This window comes from Toxotes jaculatrix, chromosome 13 (genome assembly GCF_017976425.1).
Source record: "Toxotes jaculatrix isolate fToxJac2 chromosome 13, fToxJac2.pri, whole genome shotgun sequence".
Lineage (NCBI taxonomy): Eukaryota > Metazoa > Chordata > Actinopteri > Toxotidae > Toxotes > Toxotes jaculatrix.
In genome coordinates, this window is record NC_054406.1 from 2067823 (window position 1) to 2088007 (window position 20185).

General features: G+C 41.9%; 1 protein-coding gene across 1 annotated transcript in view; it reads right to left on the reverse strand.

Moving 5' to 3' along the window:
* grin2da (glutamate receptor, ionotropic, N-methyl D-aspartate 2D, a) overlaps positions 1-20185 on the reverse strand; it is an 88261-nt gene that overhangs the window by 13531 nt on the left and 54545 nt on the right. Inside the window, exons 11-16 of the mRNA XM_041053727.1 lie at positions 14490-14615; positions 11392-11504; positions 8684-8800; positions 7902-8062; positions 5123-5192; positions 4304-4421 (exon numbers count right to left, since the gene is read on the reverse strand). Of these exons, the coding sequence (XP_040909661.1) occupies positions 4304-4421; positions 5123-5192; positions 7902-8062; positions 8684-8800; positions 11392-11504; positions 14490-14615 (705 nt within the window). The remainder of the gene's footprint in view (positions 1-4303; positions 4422-5122; positions 5193-7901; positions 8063-8683; positions 8801-11391; positions 11505-14489; positions 14616-20185) is intronic.

A 20185-nucleotide genomic window follows, 5' to 3' on the forward strand; every position in this document is an offset into this window, starting at 1 on the left:
GCCCGAAGCTGTTTGCGTTCACATTTTCTTTTTATCATTCGTTTGCATGCGAGGTGTTTTTATTGGCTCTGCTCAGTCAGCATGAATCAGTGTGAGTGACACAAAGAGGTGGTGGAGCAGAATCGAACTCTGGATACACGGTGCCGTGGGATTTCAGTCCAGGTGCAACGCCGGCGTTTGTAGCACAACAGATTGCTGTATTTCTTTCCTTTGCAGTGTCACTTTAAAGACGATTTATTTCTTGGAAGTCTGGTGGAGCAAAGTGGGACTTGACACCAAACTGGTTCGTCTTCAAAAGGATTCCTTTATTAATTCTAAAGCTGTGCATCCGCTCTCTGACTGTTGCTCATAAAGTACTGTGCTGTTATGGATCACATGGTAAATTCAGCAGTATATATATATTTTCAGATTTTCCTTTTTTTTCAAAACAGACATAATTGTATTCATATTCATCCATATCAACTGTTGTGTTATCGGTGTCAAATAGCCAAATGTCTCACTTACAGTAAAAACTCTATACTTCAGTAGCCACGTGCCGGCTGCCCCGGGGAGCTGCTGTCACTGCCGGCACTGAGGCATTTTCCACCCGCTTCTTGAGCTCGCTAATTGCGAACGGGCTAAATTGCACCCCAGAGAAGCCAATTTGGTGACTGACCAGTAATGTGCTAAAAAAGGAAGCGACAATGCTCCAACAAAGAGACGTGTGACAAACAGCAATTACAGGACCTGCTGAGGGCCACGGTGCACATGCGGTGGATAATGGATTAATGCGATGTCTTCGGTTTGGACGTGAGGCTGCTGTGATGCATGTTGAGTTTCTGGATGATCAGTGTAGACAGCACAATTTGCCAAATCATGACTGGCCAAAAATGTCAAATGCAGTTTGCAGCAGATGCTTTCGTGCAGTTTCAGTCAAACGTGGAGTTACTATCCGAAACATGAGTTATCTCCACAGCACAGGACGAAGCGGCTTTGCTTTATGGGTGCCTGAAGACTGCCGCATTTTAACCGTGTCTGCTGGATTTGGCTTTGACGAACGACGCTCAGCCTTACAGATGTCAGAATTTTAATTAGGTAGGTTGTTTATCGTCCTAAATCTACACACATCGATGCAGAGCTTTAACATTTGTGGAAACTGTGTTACACTTTTAGTTTTCTCCTCCTTTCCTTTCCTTTCTTCCTTTAGTGGATCAAACAAAGAAACAAACAAACAAACCTCTAAATAAAATATATTTGTGTTTCTGACACAGATCAGAAACAGAAAACCTTTCTATCTGAATGTGAGTGAGCACTTTACTGTCTACACGTATGAACACATCAACAGGATACTCGTGTGCATGTAACATCCTCATAGTTCACTTCGCTTCCCATCATTCATAGCTTCGATGTTTCAGATTAACGTTGGTACTCATTCAGTCCTGGCATCTTTTTCTTCTTCTTGAACACAGACGTACTGATAGGCAGATTTACTTTATTGATCCCAAAGTGGGAAATTCTTGAATTCTTACTGGAACTGAATTGAATTCTGACCGTAGCACTGCTGGCACCTTTACAGAGCACTGATGTCAGCAGAAGCTGAATGGCTTTCCTTTCATTATGAAAATGTAAAAGACAGGGAAAGATTTTAATACTGAGAGTCCCTCTAACTACTGCGAACCAAATTACTGGAACCTGTCAAGGTCACAGAATAAAAGTTATTCACCATCTCTCTCGGCTGAGTGTACCTGCTCTCTTTATCCTGTTCTATTTAACCAGTAGAATGAATGGAAGAGAGCAAATACTGGCAAAATATTTGGGTCAGTCAGAAAGAAATCAAACGTTGCATCTGCTTTGGAAATGCAGCAAGAAGATTTAACAATTTAACAAACACTTTAATATTTATTTCCATCTTTGCTGCATCATTTTTTTTGCCTTGAAACCAGTAACTATGCATCTGTCTGTCTTGTGGTCCGCGGTTTCCTTTCAGATCCAATTCAATCCCAGCTGTAATTTAAAAAACGTTCACCTGTCTCTGGGATTTAGTGGACGCTTTGATAGGGACCGCTGAAATGGTTTCCACACCATTCCTTTAATCGCTTTTCTGCTTCCTCTTCCAGATACTTACACGCACAGAAGCAGTTCTGCGAAACATCAAGAGACCATGCATGATTGACACAAACAGGCATAAACAGACTGGTTAACAATGCCAGCCAGTTAATTATGCTATTAAAGCTAGCAGAAGGAGCGGTGTGCCCGTCCACTCCTCCATTTTCCCTCATATCTGTCTCTGTCATACCTCCTGCTCTTTGTCTTTTCTCTCCTCTTCCTGCTTTGAGTGATCTGAATTGCCTTCCTCTCTCTCTTGTACACTTATCCGTGTTACATACGTGACTATAGTCTTTGAAATGTGGGAGACCACTGGATGTAATATGCAGGCAGAAATAATGAATGAAAATGGCTGAAAGGTGTCAGTGCAGACACTCAAGAACACAGCCTGGGTTCGAATGCATTTTTACATTTGTGAATAAAAAAAACAGACCTTATGTTTAGTCAGTTTTTTTTTAGAATGGACTCAGTTTCCTGCATTAGTTGTTGTCTCTGTATTTACTAATGAACTTTACCTTTTAAGATCATGTTTGCAAGGGGTCGCACACAGTGTGTGTTTCTATGCTGTTCAAGATCAGCTGGATTGATATTTTCTTTTCTCATCAGCAGGAACAAAAGGCCACATTTTATCTTCTGATTTTCCCAGGAGTTGTTTAAAAATCCATCCGGTTTAGTTTCTAAGCTCTTTGAATGGGAGTTGATAAAAATAAAGAAAAATTTCTGCAAACTTCTATGTGAGACCCATTATCATCTGCCTTTTGTTGTGTTCATTTCTGAAAACAGAGCCTTGAGCTGTAATCTGTAGAACAATGGGCTCAGAGTTTGTACTAAAGTTAAGGGATCCTGAAAATTTGTAAAACTCACTGTTAGAAAAATCTGCTCGTCCAGACAAAACCTTAAAAAATGAAAATAAAATCAACCAAAACAAAAAAACAACATTACATATAGTTTCCCCACTGCAGAGAAAGGATTCAGCTTTCTGCAAACAGGAGTCTGAGGTAAAATGACATAATTTAGCAAACCAAGAAAACAAAATACAGCCTCAACTCAAACACCTCAACAAACAATTTCAACTGTGAAGAGAAACGTGGAACAGAGAAATAAAACAGAGGCCGAATAAAGATCATAAAGTCTGCAGGGAGCATTAGTACGTTCAGATAATAAGTCAGAAGATCAGAAGGAAGATCAAGAAAATCAAGAAAAGAAAGAATATAAGTGAAACACAAACAAATTAATAAAAAAAAAAAAAACGAGGTAACTTTTAAATACATCTCAGAACTTTAGAAAAAGAGAAGCAACAATCCAGCACAGAAAAGTGACATCTCTCAAACAGAAGGCGACAGGTACAAAAACAACAACACGCATAAATAACAAATAAGGGAAATAAATTCAGAGCGAGTCAGGCTGTGTGTGTGTGTGTGTAATCAAAGAGATGAGACGGAGAATGTGTGATGAGCTACTGAGTGTGTGAACAAAGAGAAAGAGGAAAGGAGTATGTGTGTTATCTGACAGGTTTAACAGAGATCACACCTCCCTTCCTCTTCCTTTATACTCTTCCTTCCTTTCACCTTCTGTATTGATCTTTCGTTCTCCCTCCTCTTTCATTTCCACCCATCCCATCACACCTTTCCCTCATCCTCACTCCTCATAACTTCGCCCTTCCCTCTTCCTTGTCCCTTTAACTCCATCTCCCCTCCTCATCTTCACCTCCTGCTCAACTTTCTCCTCGTTTATCCAACCACTTCCTGTATCAAACCACCTGCTAATGAAGCCTAATGCAAACTTTTCTGAGGCCATAGACGCACTTATATAGATAATTTACAAAATGGTGTCAATGAGAGAAAATCTTTATGACTGTTTTCCATAAGTTTCCATCTGCACAGGAATCTCAGAACAAAAGACAAACTCTCAGATTTCTTTCTTCCTGCATCGTACTGTGCGTCTGAACTGTGTCGATACTGAACACGTCAGTAAAATGTTCGCAGACAACAGATTTGTTTTCCATCAAAGCCTCTAAACTTACAGCTACGGTTGTTCACCAAAACGTCCCCTCAGCATCTCCAAGTTACATATAGCTGAACGTGTTTGTGGCTTTAAGCTCTTTCTTGAGACTCAGCTGCTTTCTCATTCCGCTTTTACTGCCTTTCACTGCCATAACCCCCTCCACTCCTGTCTTACCGTCTCCAACCAGCCATAACCCCCTCCCCTCCTGTCTTACCGTCTCCAACCAGCTGCAGCAGAGCCAGGTCCAGTGGCCGTTTCCAGCGGGAGTTCTTGTGCAGGGCGATGCCGTAGCCTGTGGTGGCAAACACCTTCCCAGAGCCGATGGTCATCACCTTTTAGAATAAAACACAAACATGTAAACGCTCACAAAACCACGCATACACACAAACACATGAATCCCTAGAGTCATATTCAAAGAGACAGATGGCAAATGAAAATTAGATTGTGTAATATATTTTGTCTACTGTCACTGTAGCATAAATGCAAAACAGTTGGCTCAGCTCTAATATCGACATCACCCCAAAAAAATCCCATAGCTGGAGTGTGGGATATTGTTTCAGTCGAGGAATTAATATAGATCCACATGAATTGTAATAATTACTGCAGCAGCGGCGGCTGTATGAGGCTGCTGGGAGCTCAGGCCTCACACAGACCTTATTACAAATGATCACTGGGCAGGATTTTCATTCTCGCTGTGGGAGCTGTATCAAATGCAAACTTATAAATAAATCAACACCGGCGCTGTCCAAAAATGACAATATTAACTAGCTACAGGCCGCGAGGGACAAATATAAATGTATGTGTTTGATTTATTTAATGCAGATGTAGCTATTGTAGAAGTGCTCATTTGGCATGCTTCCTGGGCGTCTGTTGTTTTCTCTTTCATCGCCCCACGAGAAGCAGTTGAGCACAGTGATCTTGTAGTTTTGCAGCAAACAGTAGCTGCAGGGTAAGAAGACTTCACCGGTGGCTGCCACTGTGTGTAAGTGTGTCACTGCGCAGAGCTGTGAAATGATGGGGAGCTATTTCCTACCTTGCAGCCCTCGTCCTTTCTGGCCATATAGTTCAGCACTGCAGCGTCGTAAATGAAGGCATCCAGTTTCCTGCAGGGGAGGAAGGAAGGAGGAAAATTACCACGAAGGAATGGGAATCACTGACCTGGAGCTAAATGACAACAGAGAGAGTGGTCAACAAAACGACAGAGATAACGGATAAACCGATGCTGAGACAGTGACGCGTCAGAGATCATAGCAGAGGCAAACCCTAACCCTTTCATTACATTTCTGTTAAACTTCAAACATGGATAAAGTTTGCATTGAATGTTGTCACATAAACAAAAAGGCAACAGCAGCACAAAGTTAACACACGGTGAAAATTCAAATGTGCGTCTCGTTCGCCTTCTGTGAGAACAGAACACCAAATGTTGTTTCTTATACTCAAAGAATTTAAAATCAGTGAATAGAACAAAACACTGTGAACAAGCCACATTGAAGTTGTCCAGAAGATTCTTCTCATGTCATTTCAGCCACATCATGTTGGAGCAAACAGAAGATGGTTTTTGGCGGTTACCAACATTCAGTAATAGCCACGAACACGAACACACACACACACACACACACACACACACACACACACACACACACACACACACACACACACACACACACACACACACACACACACACACACGCACACACACACACACACACACACACACAGTGGTTGTTTTGCACCTGGACAACACAGGTTAAAATCCAAATCTCAATATTATCATATCAATACATATAACAATAGATCAAATGTCTGCAGAAATCAGATCAGTGATAGACATTTTCACAATTTGCAATTTGCATTTTTCAGAGGAATCAATTAACTAACTGAACATTTGATTAAAAATAGATTAATAGATTAAAAAGCATCATTAGTTGCAGCTGTTGAAGTCGCTCACTGACGTGGAAGCAAGAAAAGGCAGGTTGTGTAAAATGGATGTACAACAAAAGTGAATTAGAGCAGTTCATCATAAAATAATGGACTGAATGTAAGAGCCGAGTTCACACTGATGATGTATATCTGAGGATCAGATGATGAATTTGTAACTACACCTGCTCTTCTTCTTCACATTCATTTATATTCACACTCAGGGAGCTGCACTGTACAACCAAATTCTTCCTGGGAGGAGAGGACTGTGCTGAAGGATGGAAGATTGAAAAGAGGTGAAGAGGAGGGGTGGAGGTGGCTGACAGGAAAAGGAGAGAAGGGGGGATAGAGATAATGATAGGAGGGAGGGAGGAGGAGGGAATGAAGTGCAAAGTAGAAGCAAAGGGAGTTGATAAGCTGGGAGCAAAGAGTTAATGAGAGAGGAGGAGGAGGAGGCCAGAGAGGAGACAGAAAAAAGCATTAGAGAGAAGGAAGAGAAGGAGTTCGAGAGGCGAAACGAGACAGAGATGGAGAGGTGATGTTTGGCATCTCAACAGCAAAATCAAACAGGGATCTTCATACCACTTTGCATCGACGGCATAAACTAATGTCTCCCCCATAAATGACGACGGGATGGGAGGTAGAGAGAACGATAACGAAAGAGAGATAAACAGCGGATAATGAGAGAGATGGTGGAGAGAACAGGGGAATGAAGTGGAGATGGAGAGAGACAGACACTGATGTAAGAGGAACAAGGAGGATGAGTTAGGATGAGAAACAAAAATACATCATGTGAGTTTTAATAACACGGTACGTGAAATCTGCTGATGACTGTGGCCGCTGCTCGTCAGTCTGCCGGAGTGTGTGTGTGTGTGTGTGTGTGTGTGTGCTCGCTTCTCCCATTCAACATCAACTAGCATCACTCCCCCTTCTCCTCACCTCCCTCCCCCTCCCACTTCAAACACGATGAGGAAGTGTGTATTTTATGGTAAGTGCTTTGTGTACTTTGTGGCCCCACTGGCAGATAATAAACCCCGCCCCTCCCCCCCACACGTTGAAGACAAGAGGCGCCTGAGTGGCAGCCGGTGCTGATATGGCGGGATTCTCCCCCTGCACTGCGGTGGCTGCTAGCATGTATTATTTAAAACTACTTCCCCCCCCCCCCCTGTTCTTCGTCTCTCGTCTTGTCCAGTAGCCATGATCCTGATGCATCTGCACAGGTTACAACAGTTAGCTGAGGCTCCCGAGGCGAAAGCAGATCAGTGCGCTTAGCTGGGCGAGTCAGGCAAGGCTGCTGGAACTGAAACTACGTGTGGACAACAACTTAAAGTTCGATATAAAAAAAATATATGAAAACGGGAGGAAAGCTGGTATCCACTTTGAACAGCTCTGAGAGTAAGAGCTGTTGTCAAAACTGGGCAACTTTGACTTGTGTATTAAAGGAAGAGCTACGCAGAAAGCTGAGTTTCTTTTAAAACGGAGGACGACAGCAGAAGTATATTTGTAGTAACAAGATTTTTACTGTGGATACAGCCTGGTCTCTTTCAGTCCAAACAACGTCTGACATCTTTTACTCCATGCTCATTGCGGTCCCAGTCTGCTGTGTAATGTCATGTATTTCACTCTGTTCCATTTTAGCCTGATGCGACCACTGTATTTCCTTTTTTCAATTCACAGCACCAGTGATTTGTATACTCATTTATCTCACTGAAATGTAACAGTCCACACAAAACCCAAGAAACGCACACATGATGTATGTCAGTGCCTTTTTTTATACTTTTTTTTTTTTGCTTTATTTCCCTCTTTTATATGTTGTGAACTGCCAACCCATTAACGCAGTCACTGGATGGTTGGTCAGGTGATGACCCGTTCCCCCTCTCTTTTCCTCTCCTTACCCAGTCTTGAGGTTATCAATTGCCTCCTCCACACCCTTCTGGTTGTTGCGGATCATATACTGGTGCATGTTGGGGTAGTTGGAGCGGATGTTCTCCTCAGTGCTGCCGTTTGGCACCGTGCCAAAACGCAGCGGCGGGTACTGCTCCGTCGGCTGCTGGAACTGCACGAGGAGGACAGAAAAGGTGGGCGGTGATTAAAGCGATAGAAGGAATGGAGGAAGTTAAAGAGAAGTAGACGAAAAGGAGGGAGAGCAGCTGAACCCAGCTGCAGGATGAACTGCTACAAAGATTCAAAGCCTTCACTTTCAAAGAAGGGCCTCTCTGCCACAGCTTTCTGAAGAACTGGGTGGGTGATAAAACAGATGAGGTTTTAAAGTGTCAGAGCAGCAGGATACAGTTTTGTGGGTTCTGCTGAAGCTGCACAGAGAAATATTAGAAGAGTAGGCAACAGGGAGAGAGAACATTTTCAAGGAGCACATAACAGTATTTCACTTTTTTTTTTGTTAACTCGAGCTTTTCTGAAGCTGCCCACCCGCTTTGGAGAAAGACATGAAACAACCTTTGCAGGATGATCTCATCTTTGTTTGTCGTTTCATCTGTTTACTTTTGAGGATTAATAAAAGCTTTGAATCTTCACATTTCAAATGTTTTACATTATGTAAACATACAACACCATTCTGAATCCTTGCTAAGCTAAATTTCCGTCCATCCATGTCCTTCCAGCCAACCACCTGTTCATGAATACATCCATCAATTACCCCGTCCACCCGCCCATCCCGTACCTTCTTATCCGACAGTCCTGACACTGTGTCGATGTACTCCTCCTGGATCATGAAGGCAGCCAGGTTGGCAGTGTAGGAGGCCAGGAAGATGACAGCGAAGAAGGCCCACACCAGCACCTGACGGAGGAGTGCGGTGGAGTAGGATCAGTGAGGGCTGAGTGTGACAGGTGAGGAAGTATTTTAAGATTCCAGTGACACTATTTTCATTTCTTGGCATTTCCCTGCTAAACCCGGAGCTGAAGCTCTGTCTTGTCTGGAGGGTAGAGTCATAATTGTCAGCGTGACACTTCAGCCTCCAGAAATCTGCAGCATTTGTCCCTTTTCTTACTTGAACTTAAATTTATAATGATGATAAAGTGACATGTTGTGGATTTCTGCGAGGAAATCCTCTTTTTCATAACCCCCATTATTTGGAGCAGCAGAACAGTGGGTATGGAGTCAAAATAGAGCGCGCGTGCTCATGGTAATGAAAGAACACGTCACCCGGTGCAACAGTGAGGCTCACTGAAGTGTTTTTAATAGTTTTTTGTGTGGACTGCAGTTACATAGTGCGAACTACAGAATTTACTTGTGTATTCACACTGGTCACATTGTGTAGGTAGAAAATCCCTGAGGTGTGATGTGGTTTGTCCACACTGAAGAAGGCGTTTATGCCAAAATGTCTGACTGTGTGTTCAGCCATGTAAGTTCATAAATAAAAATACATGAGAATTCTGTCACATCTTTCAGAGTGAGAAAACAACACAACTTCTCAGAGTTTCTGGACCTCAGTGGAGGTGTAGAGGAAAAGAAATACCAGGCTCACTTGTGTGTTTTGGTCTGTCCATGAAATCTGTCGGTGATAAGAAAAATACTGAGTATTGCCAGCAGTTTAATATTTAAGTGCATTTTGCTTATATGTGCAGCCAAGTAAAAATGTGAACAGCGAACCTGTAGCTGTGGTGGAGCATTGCGGTATTGCCAGTTAAGTTAAGTATCTGAATGCACTTTCCACTTCTGGATTTCTGGCCCAAATGACTACAGCAAAAATAAAATATTCTTTAAAAGGTGGTGTAAGGACTGGGTGTAAAAACACTTGGCTGTTCTGAAGTGCTGCTTTTATTGCTGCAAGATGCTGAGCTGTTGACATTCAGCCAGGAAGCAAGCGAGAGATGTGGATTAGTCTTAGAACTAAATTTGCACTTGCAGTCGGTAATGAACAGGGCTATTTGCTTCCACAGAACTCTGTGTTTATGCCAAAAGTTTATTTGCATAATTTTCTTAATGAATAAGATGAAAAATGTACACTCTTAGCTCTGGCAACTGAGACATAATTAAAAAAAAATTATCTTAGTGAATGAGGATTAAATGTTTTGCTCAAGGACGCTTCAGCAGGAGGGTTTTGTCCTAACAGGAGGGTTGAAGGACGGACTCCTCGCTTACGATGGCTCTCGTGGGCCAATGTAAAACCTTTTAAAACTTTAATGTATTTTGGTTGTCAATTATTCATCCCGTGCATTCTGGGATACTCACTGATGACCCTGAATAGGCTTAAGCAGGTATGAAAAATGAACAAATAAATGGAAGTCATTTAGAGAATAAGCCTCCATTAAAGATTAAAATGATCTTGTAATCTTTTTCCGTTGCTTGTGATTAGCTCCGGGTGTCTGATGTGATATTTTAGCTGGCAAGTGTCATGAAAGTGGATCAGATTCAGATGCTGCTGTCGAAGGAATTTTTCTCACACGCACAATTTTTCTCTTTAGTGTATTTTAAAAACACACTGAATGAAATGAAAAGGTTTCAGCAGACTTTGGGACCTTGAAACCTGAACTATCTGCAGTCGGACATGCAGCAAATCTACAGTTTAACCAAAAACTACAACGTTTTCAGAGAAAAAGCAGTAAAGATAATCAGCTTTCCTTCTCCCCTCTGACCCCTTTTGTAAAAACCTTTTGAGCAGCTAATGAGCTCTTGAGATGATTGGGGTTGTTGTGAAAAGCACCCGGGCAGACACTCAGAAGGAAAAGCACACCTTGAGTTTTTCACCTCCCGTGGCTCTTCACTCTGCAGTTGAGGGGGCAAGCCTTCAGCTGATTTTTCCTTTCACGTCGCGAGTGCAGAGAGCAACAGCAGGTATTAAAAAGGCTACCGTGGTGAAACAAGTGAATGAACACTCTCGACCTGATTGCACCGGCTCATAAAGCTCGTAAGTTTGAATTTCTTTTCTTTATAATGCAAATTAGGGATGTGCCAGAGTGTGTGTGCGGGGGGGGCACTAGAAATTATTAAATCAAGATAAAGTTGTAGATGGAGCATTGTATTATATTTTCACCTGTATCCAATCAATTAACCATTCAAGTAGCTAAACTGCTGATTTACTCAACTAAAAACTGATGGACTGACGTGTTTCATTTATGGAAAAAAAACTGAAACTGACTGGAAAGTGGAGATTTTTCTAGGTTACACAAAACAGCATTTTAATGAAAGGCAGGTGTTTTATGACATGAAGGAAAATTTAAATGCTGTGGAAACAAAGATTTTAATGTAAGTTCAACGTCTGAAACTACGGGACATCGAGACCTTTTTTTGAAAAATATCAAAAATCAAATATCAAACTACTGATGCTTATTGATGTTGAGTCATGCAGTCACTGAGAAACACTCAGCCGCTCTGATGAGCAGCTGATGAGTCAGTCAGTGAGTCAGTGACTCAGGTTGCGTGTTTACCATGATCTTGCTGGTGGTTCCTCTGGGATTTTCCACAGGCACAGAGTTGTTGAAGACCAGCGCCCACAACAGCCAGACCGACTTCCCAATGGTGAACTTAGATCCACCTGACTCTGAGAGGGAGAGAGAGAGTGTGTGAGAAATTTAGTTTTCACTGATACTAAACCATTCATGTTTCCTCCTCTGTATATTATTTAAGTAGACCCAACCCAAACAAAACACGGCACATGGTATTTGATCATTACATTTCATATGTGAGGGTTTAACATCTCTTCCCAAAACCACAGGCATTAATCTGCCGCTATAACAGCTTCCACACGTCAGGTTTCAGGCTTTCCACCGGATATTTGCTTGGTGGCTGCAGGGATTTACTCCCATTCAGCCACAGGAGCATTAGTGAGCTCCAGCACAGTTGGTGTTCCAGTTCATCCCAAAGGTGCCGGATAAGGCTGAGGTCAGGCCTCTGTCAGACCAGCTCACTTGTTCCACACCAAAGTGGGAACAGCATTTCTTTATGCCTTCAACGGACTACACACAAAAATAATCAAAAACAGCCAGAAAGAAATTGCCCCATATTTCCGGCCATATAGTATATATTCATTATGATCTCGAGTCGCAGTGATTGCAGGGACAAACTGTGATCTAAGAGCCGTGTGATGCTGAAAGTTCAAACAGGGGAGGCAGAGTTAAAGAGGGGGTAGAGCAAAGACCTATATGAAGCTATCGAAGATTAAAGCTAGCAGTATATTCCCTCGTGCTGAATACAGAATCACTGTTAATGAAGACGAAACGCGGAGGTACATCTGTTGCTGTCGTCATACTCTGACTTCTCTGCGGTGAAAGGGCAGTTAAACTCTGAATGTTTCAGTGATGAAAAGATGCAGCGAAAAGAATCTATTAAAGCCAACAGCAGACTTCATTTTGCTTAGAAGGTCATTAAAACTTTGAAAGCTAAAAGAGAGATGAAAGGAAGGGTGAACACACTTCCCACTTACTGGTCATGCACAGAGTTTTTTTTTCAGTGTACAATTACTGCTCCACTGTTTCTTCAGTTGAAAGTAGTCCCAATGAAAAACGTTCACTGTGTAGTTCACTGATACTTTGAGAGCTACAAATGAAAATCCATTTACTTCCATTGTGTTGCGGCCGAGGCACAAATCTTGGATGTATATTTGAAAGCTCGGAAAAACGATATTTTAAAGGATATTCATTTGTGGCCTTTGGTAACAGTTTATAGTAAAAAGAGTCACTTGATTACAAGTGGTCATGTGTGGACAAGAGACTGTAACCTCTCATCACGGTTTGACAGTGGTCTTTAGCACAGGTTGACGATGGAATCCTTGTGCTCAGTCTGGCTGTCTTAGATCCGAATGTGCTGACTCATTCCACACCTCCTACAAAGATGCTGGTCACTTTGACTCATTTCTGCTTTCGAGTTGTTTGAGATACTGATTACTGTCCATTTTCCTCCCTGAAATTCTTTAACTTGTCATGATCTTAGGTGTAAAATGCAAACACTGATGTGTTACTTTGGTCCAGATGCTTCCAAAAAACAAACGTGTCAAATGTGGCTTCTGAAATTATTCCGATCCCTTCCCTTTTTGCACACTTTGTGTTGTACATCTAAAAACTAATTTTTAAAAAAATTCATTCAAAAACTGAAAACTTCAGATCCTTAATTTGGAACACAGCAGAAGCTGCTTTGTCAGCCGTTACAGCTTCGAGCCTTCTTGGGCCAGTCTATACCAGCTTTGCACATCTGGATTTCAGCTGTTTATCCCATCGTTCCTGGCAGATCCTCTCAGACTCCATCAGACTGGATGGGAAGCATCTGAACTGCCATCTTCAGGTCTGTTACCCAGGTGATTCCATAAACTTCAGTATGCCTTTTATTCAAAGCAGCTACCTCTACCGTAAAGGCCTGATGATGGAGTGCTGATGAGATGTTTGTCCTTCGGGCAGGTTTTCCCATCTGTGCAGTGAACCTCTGTTAGAGTAACTGTTGGGATGTTGGCCACCTCCCTGACCAAGGGCCTCCTCTCCCGGTTACTCAGTTTGGCCACACAGCCAACTCCAGGAAGAGTCCTGGTGGTTCCAAACTTCTTCCATTTCACAGTTATTGAGGCCACTGTGCTCCTGGGAACACTCAGAGCTTTAGAAATGGTTTTATACCCTCGCTCTGATCTGAGCCTCAGCACAAAATCCTATCCCAGAGGTCTACAGACGGTTCCTTGGATTTCATGGCTCGGTTTTTGTGCTGACATGCAGCGACATTTCTAAACTATGTCAGTTCAGTTTGCCACAGGTGGACCCTCATCAAGTTCTAGACACATCTCAAGGATAATTAAAGCAAACTGGATGCACCTGACGGCAATCTGGAGTCCAACAGCAAGGAGTCTGAATGTTAAGATATGGGTTAAGATATCTGCTGGAATATCCAGGAGAAGAAAACTGGGTTGTGAGGGGGTTATGAGCCTCTTCAGTTGCTTGTAAGCGGTGTTGTCAGACACAGTTTTACTAAGTTTTGCATGATGAGAATAATAGATAAATAGGAATAGGGGATAAGATTAAAAACGGTATGTTTAAAAATGAAAGAGAGACAGAAGCAGAGGTGCTTTAGCCCAGAAGAAGCTACATAACAGACAACCAGTGACGAACAAACATCTACCTGTCACTCCAAATTGGTATAATTCCACTTGTGTTGATTTATTATAAAGTAATGAATAACATTTCTAAACGGTTATCTAAAATGAATGCAGCAGCACAGAGGAGCAGCCAGTCAACAGTTGGAATAAATGATGAACTGACAAGTGCTGTAGAAACGTCAAAATCACCACCATCAGTGTTTGTTTCATTTAAAATAAATAAGCAGGATAGTGGGTGTGGAGTGATTGTTTTGACTCTTGCAGTCAAAAAAAAAAAAAAAAAGAAAAAAAAAAGTGGGACGCTTTGCATAATTTGAGCAACCACCCTCCTCAAATCAGCCCCCCCCCTCGCTTACATAACTGACGAAGTGACAAGTCAGTAATAACGCTGTGAAATGAGCATTGGCGGCGGGTTGATTGGCGTGCCGACGCTGGAGTGACTCTGTCTCTTACTCTTGGCACTCTGCAGGCTGCGGTTGTATCCCACGGGGCTGAAGAACTCAAAGATGAAGACGGTGACAGCCACCACCGACAGGCACATCACAAACATCATCACCCACACCGCTGGGCTGTAGGGTTCTGCAACACACACAAACACACACATGCATGCAAAGTATCAGATAAAGTTTCCCAACTTTGCCTGTCATCTGTAAAGTAGCACTTTATCGAGTGGGAAACTGTCATGGCTGGACTGTGGACAAAGAAACTGTGTCTTGAAATTAAAAGTTAAAAAAAGCCTCTGTCACTCACTGCACCAACTCCTAACTTGTTGAGATGAGTATCTGAAAGCTTTGGCTCTGTTTTTGGTTTCTACCAAATCCTGAACCATGAATATCTCAGTTTTCATGGCAATCCATCCTGTACTTGGCAAAATATATCATTCAAACCCCAAAAGGTCAACTCCATAGGGGAGCTAGAGGAAAAGCCAGGGGACCAGCAAAGTCATTCAGAGACATCATCTGGGCAACATGGCTGTCTGAACAAAATTTCATGGCAATCGAACAGATGATGAGATGTCTCAGTCTGTGAAAACTCACTGGTTAGCAGACGCCTCCTAACTTGAGGACTGTTGGTTTAAAGCCTGGTCGGGCAGAGCTTTCCTGTTCACGTGGGACCCCATCGCTCATAGTACGAAGCAGAACACCTCAAACACAGTTAAACTATCTGTTTGAAACCACCAGCCAAGAAACAACCATATGCAGGTTGCATAGCAACAGAACTCACTGCAGCTCCTACAGAGAACTGTTACCTCTCACTGGTGAAACTGACATTTACACGGGTACAACTGTGCATCTTCATTTGCTCATCATGAAATGGAAAGGAAAGGAGGAAATGCCTCACTCCGATCGGTGCTGTTCACCTCCACCTCTTATTTTCTCACAACACCTTATCCTGTGTCACTGCTTACTGTACTTTACATCACTGATTTCACACAAAAAATCATGGTGAATATGTCTTACTTTGTTCTGGTGATGGTGTATTCTTTTAAAATCATCTGGAAGATGAGCCAAAAAAAAACCTAATTTCATGCCCTGATATGTGGATAAACAGTGGAAAACAGAAAACACTGATGCAGAAAGATGGACTGAAAATGGGCAAGACTCTGTCCACAGAGACACTCTCAGCTGTTGGTCACACTGTGTTCTTGTCAGATCAGATTCATAGTAAATACAAGCTGTCAAATGAGAAAAAAACTGTTGTCAGTCTTTGTGGTAATACGAGGTGAGACATGTCTGAAACAGGAGGGGTCAGAGAGTACGCCAGTGTTGGTATTCAGAAATATGGAAATCTGGCTTTTGCAGCTTTCATGAGCCGCAACTTAAGTGATGAACATTTTGAGAGCTCCTAGCTGCTGTAATTTCACAGCTGAAACAAACAAGTGGAAGGACCGAGTCGCTTTAATTATGCCCAGTGGTGCGACATGAATATTTATGTCATATACTTTTTAATATAAATATATGCAGGACATTACTAATTATGTATTTAATGCATACTTTTGGTTTAGGATTTAAAAACTAAAATTCATTTTCAATCTGCTTTTAGAAATTTGTGTCGTGGTCTGGGGTGTATCAGGAAAATGTTAAAGGAATACTGCAGGAATAATGCAGGCAATAGTGTGTTTCTCTCAACCCTTAAACAATCCCTCTACCCCCTGATACTGGGGCATGGAGAGGTGGGGGGGCAGGTTAACAAGGAGGATGTATTTAGGTCATTTTGCTAACGAAACAAGCAGATACTTTTGAGATTTGCCAAATTAGTGAGGGATCTGCTGACAACTGCAGCAGTGACAGCTGTAACGCTAATCAAACAGCACCGGGGAGACGGGCTGAGCTGCTGGGTCGACTCATCAGCACCTTCGTCTCTGAGCGTTACATCCAGGAAGAGGCTGTAAAACAAACTCGACTGTGTGACTGTGACTGTGAAATACCAAAGAGCAACAAGCCCTGTTTACATATGAGGCTCTTAGCTGATGCTCTCCTGCAGAGAGATGTACAGTGAGGGAGCAGGTGGAGAGGCTTGGGATTTATCCATTAAACTCACTGCCAGACAGAGATAATACGCTTTTAAGGCTGCGCTGTCAAACTGTGTGCCATGAGGACTGAGACACTGAAGGTTCGGTTTAAACTTAGGTTTAATATTGTTGTGGATGATACCACAGACGCAGAAACCCGTGCTGTTTTGTTCACAGATCATTTATGTTTTGTTGTTGTGTGATCAATTGTTTCATTACATTCTGGTAGATGGGTAAACAAAGCTCAGGACGACGCAGTGCAATGAAACATTAAAACAAAGCGTGGCCTGTGAAATGATCAGCGCTTTAAGTCAACACCTCCCTCGCACTGTGTCAACAACAAACATTATAAACTTCACTATTAGCTGCAGCTAATACAGTCTCTTGTATTGGATGCATTCGTTTGCAGCAGTACTTTATCAGTTGGTAGCAAAATGTTTAGAAGAATTTTTTAAATTATCTATTTATTTATTTATTCTTTGGATGGAACGTACTTTATTTTTATTCGACCTAATCAAGTGCAGACATCAGAAATTAAACTATGTTATTTTACCTAAAAAGATTACTGTGTACTCAGCAGTTTTTCTTAAATGAAAAAAGCTATTTAAGTGTGGCTGAGTGCATTTTTGTTATGATTTTTCTGGGTGAAATGTGTGTTATGCCAAACCTCTTTGTCTCATTGCATTTGTTCAGTGTAGCCTCAGGGGAGTGAGTTAAAAGTGATCTAAAATATCTCATGATGTTTTTGTTGCATGTGTTGTGAAGTCAGTAAACTGACAACAACTCAGTTTACTGAATAGCAAAAAAAAAAAAAAAAAAAAAAAAAAAAAAAAAAAAAAAAAATCAACCGCAGATGAAAAACTAAGCAGTGACACACCTGAACCATCAGCTTAGCTCACATATGATCCAGTAAAAACAAAACAGTGAATAAACTTTTTGGAGAGAGAATGTTTTTCTTGTTTCCTTCGTAATTCCTTTTTACTAAACATCAGTTATGGATGGTGTTTGTTCGCTGTGATCTCTGGACAGCTCCAGATTTATTAACATATATACGCATCTGCTCGTTTTCTATTTTCTTGACAGGTTGAGTCTGTTTACGATTTTGCATCTCAGTAGAAATACTGTGTGTTGGATTTAATCCAGTCACCCACTGTATATTCTTGTGGTTCAATCAAAATTGCCTTGGCAGAGGACGTGTGTAAATAATTACATGATGCACTGCAAACACTGAAGGTTGAGTCTGATTTATTTACTGGGGGGTGAGGACTGTAAAGCAGCTGTGTGTTGTTTTCAAAGTGCTGTCAGTCTTGAGTTAAGGTGTGAGGAGCTTTATTGTTCTACTTCACATTCATGCATTCTCTCAGCGAGTCCTGCTGTTTGTGTTTCCAGTAGTTGTATATCCATTTTGGACAACGGTAAATTTATTTTCATACCATTATTTAACCAGGAAAGTCCAGAGAAGACATATGTTCTTTATCCATGATGCCCCTCTTTAATAATCTACAACTGGGAGCTGCCACAGTCTGGTACTGGTGCCAGCGAGCAGATCCACTGGAGCAGATGGGGTTAACGTTGGGGCTAATGAGGTTTACGTGCCCTTCCTCAAGGGCATTTTAGCAGCAGTTGCTCAGTAAAGTGACAGCATTACTTCACTTTGCTTGCCAGCATGTTCCCAGCATGTCCAGGGATTCGCACTGGTGACCATAGGAACACAAGCACATTTCCCTGGGTCACAGCTGCTCTTCGTGCTTAGAGCCTGGAAGAAACCTGAGCACAGGTTTGGTTGATCTCTGCAGTGAGAAGCAGAGCGGCACCAGACAAGGACACAGTGAGTGTGACATGTCACTGGTTACGTTTACATTAACATAATAATGTGATTATAGACAGTAATGAAAGTGAGGTATTCTCCAATTAAGACATTTCATGGATACCATTAATATTCCAGTTGCCATATGAGGCATATGAAACCCAGAATATTTCCATGCATGGTCCCTCTCTCCTCTTTCTGTTAGAAAGCTCCATACACCACATTTCAAGTGTTTATTATGTAAATATTATGCACATACTGTATTTCTGTAATTTAATGCACACATGGAAGACAGCTGCATGAGAAATCTCGCACTATGTTTAGTTCATAGTGCTTTGTGAGGCAAACTGAACCACTGAAACGCAGCTTCTTTAATGGATAGGTGATAAAAGGACAGTCAGGTGCCCACATGAACACTGAACCAGGTTTTACCTGCTGGGGGACAAAACGTGCGCTCGGCTCTCGTTTTCAGCAAAAATGTATTCAAAAGTTTATCTGGCATTTATTTGAGGATTCAGCTGTGAAACAAGTGGATCAGGTAAATGTCCTTCACAAAGCTCCTTTATTTGGCCTTCATTCCACTCATAATATTGCCTGTTTGGAGAACTGGGAACAACCTAAATGCTACACTCTTAATAAGATACACTTGTCAGGATTAAAAGCATGCAGACTGTCACTTTATCACAACCTGATAACTATGTTAAACAGTTTTATCCTGATCCTGTTTCTATTTTCTGACTAATTAATGACAAATGAATCAGGAAAAGTGACATCAATTTGACTCAGCAGGCAAAGTTTCACTGGTCCCACTCTAAGGAGCCTCTGATTACACCTCTCAGGTCGGTGACAAACCACCTTAACTGTTCACATCCCACATGTTTAACATCTGTGACCCGACATCTGAACAGCCCCGGGCTGTGTGGGGATCACAGAGCAGTAGTAGCCAATGGGAACAGCGTCAGCAGTGATACAGGGCAGATCGTCTGATTGTCTGCTTCACCTGTTGTTCTGATTAGATTCATGTTGAATCAGTTCCTGTGAGATTAGGGGAGAATGACATTCATGGTACCCAGAGGATGAATCTTGCTGACTCTGGTGAAATCTTCACCTTTACTGTAGCGCCAACACGAGGCTGAATTTATGGTTTTGAGTGAAATGTGTTAACAGCAACTTTCTTTTACTTTAATTAAACAGCCCTGTTACTCTATCCTACTTCTCTTCACTTGTCCAATTTTCACCTCCCTCTTTACTGGGTCCCTTGACAGTTTAAGTGTTTGTTATCATCCCGGCTTAGACGTGGTATCCTGCCTTGTTCTCTTTCTCTGTGCTCTGTCTGGGTCTCTCTCTGTTCATAACAAGGCCTCCGTCTGTCTGTCTCATTTTCTCAGTCTCCTGAAGTGTTAGAGGATTGATTGAGCTAGAATTATAACTGCTAATTAAAAAGAAAAATTATAACAGACTTCATTATAAGTGTTCTGTTAAAGTACAAACTTCTTACACTTTCTAGCTCTCTCCACCTCATAGAAAAACACACAAGATCTAGAATTTTTCACGTTGCAGCGCACGCAGACACATCCTGAACATCATGGCACAGTGTGCACTGCCTGCAGGTTCAGGTGGATATGATCCAAAATTTAAACCAGCTGAGGATTCTGTTTTGAAAGTACAGCAATCGCATGCTGCTGCAAAGTAAACACACATGGCTGGACATGGGTGAAACTCTCAGAGCCGTTTCTCTTTTATATTTTTTCAAAAGGCTGAATGGGAAACTTCTCAGTGGCTTTTAACACTCGCCAAAGTTCTAAAACTTTTTCAGTGTATTCCGCAAAA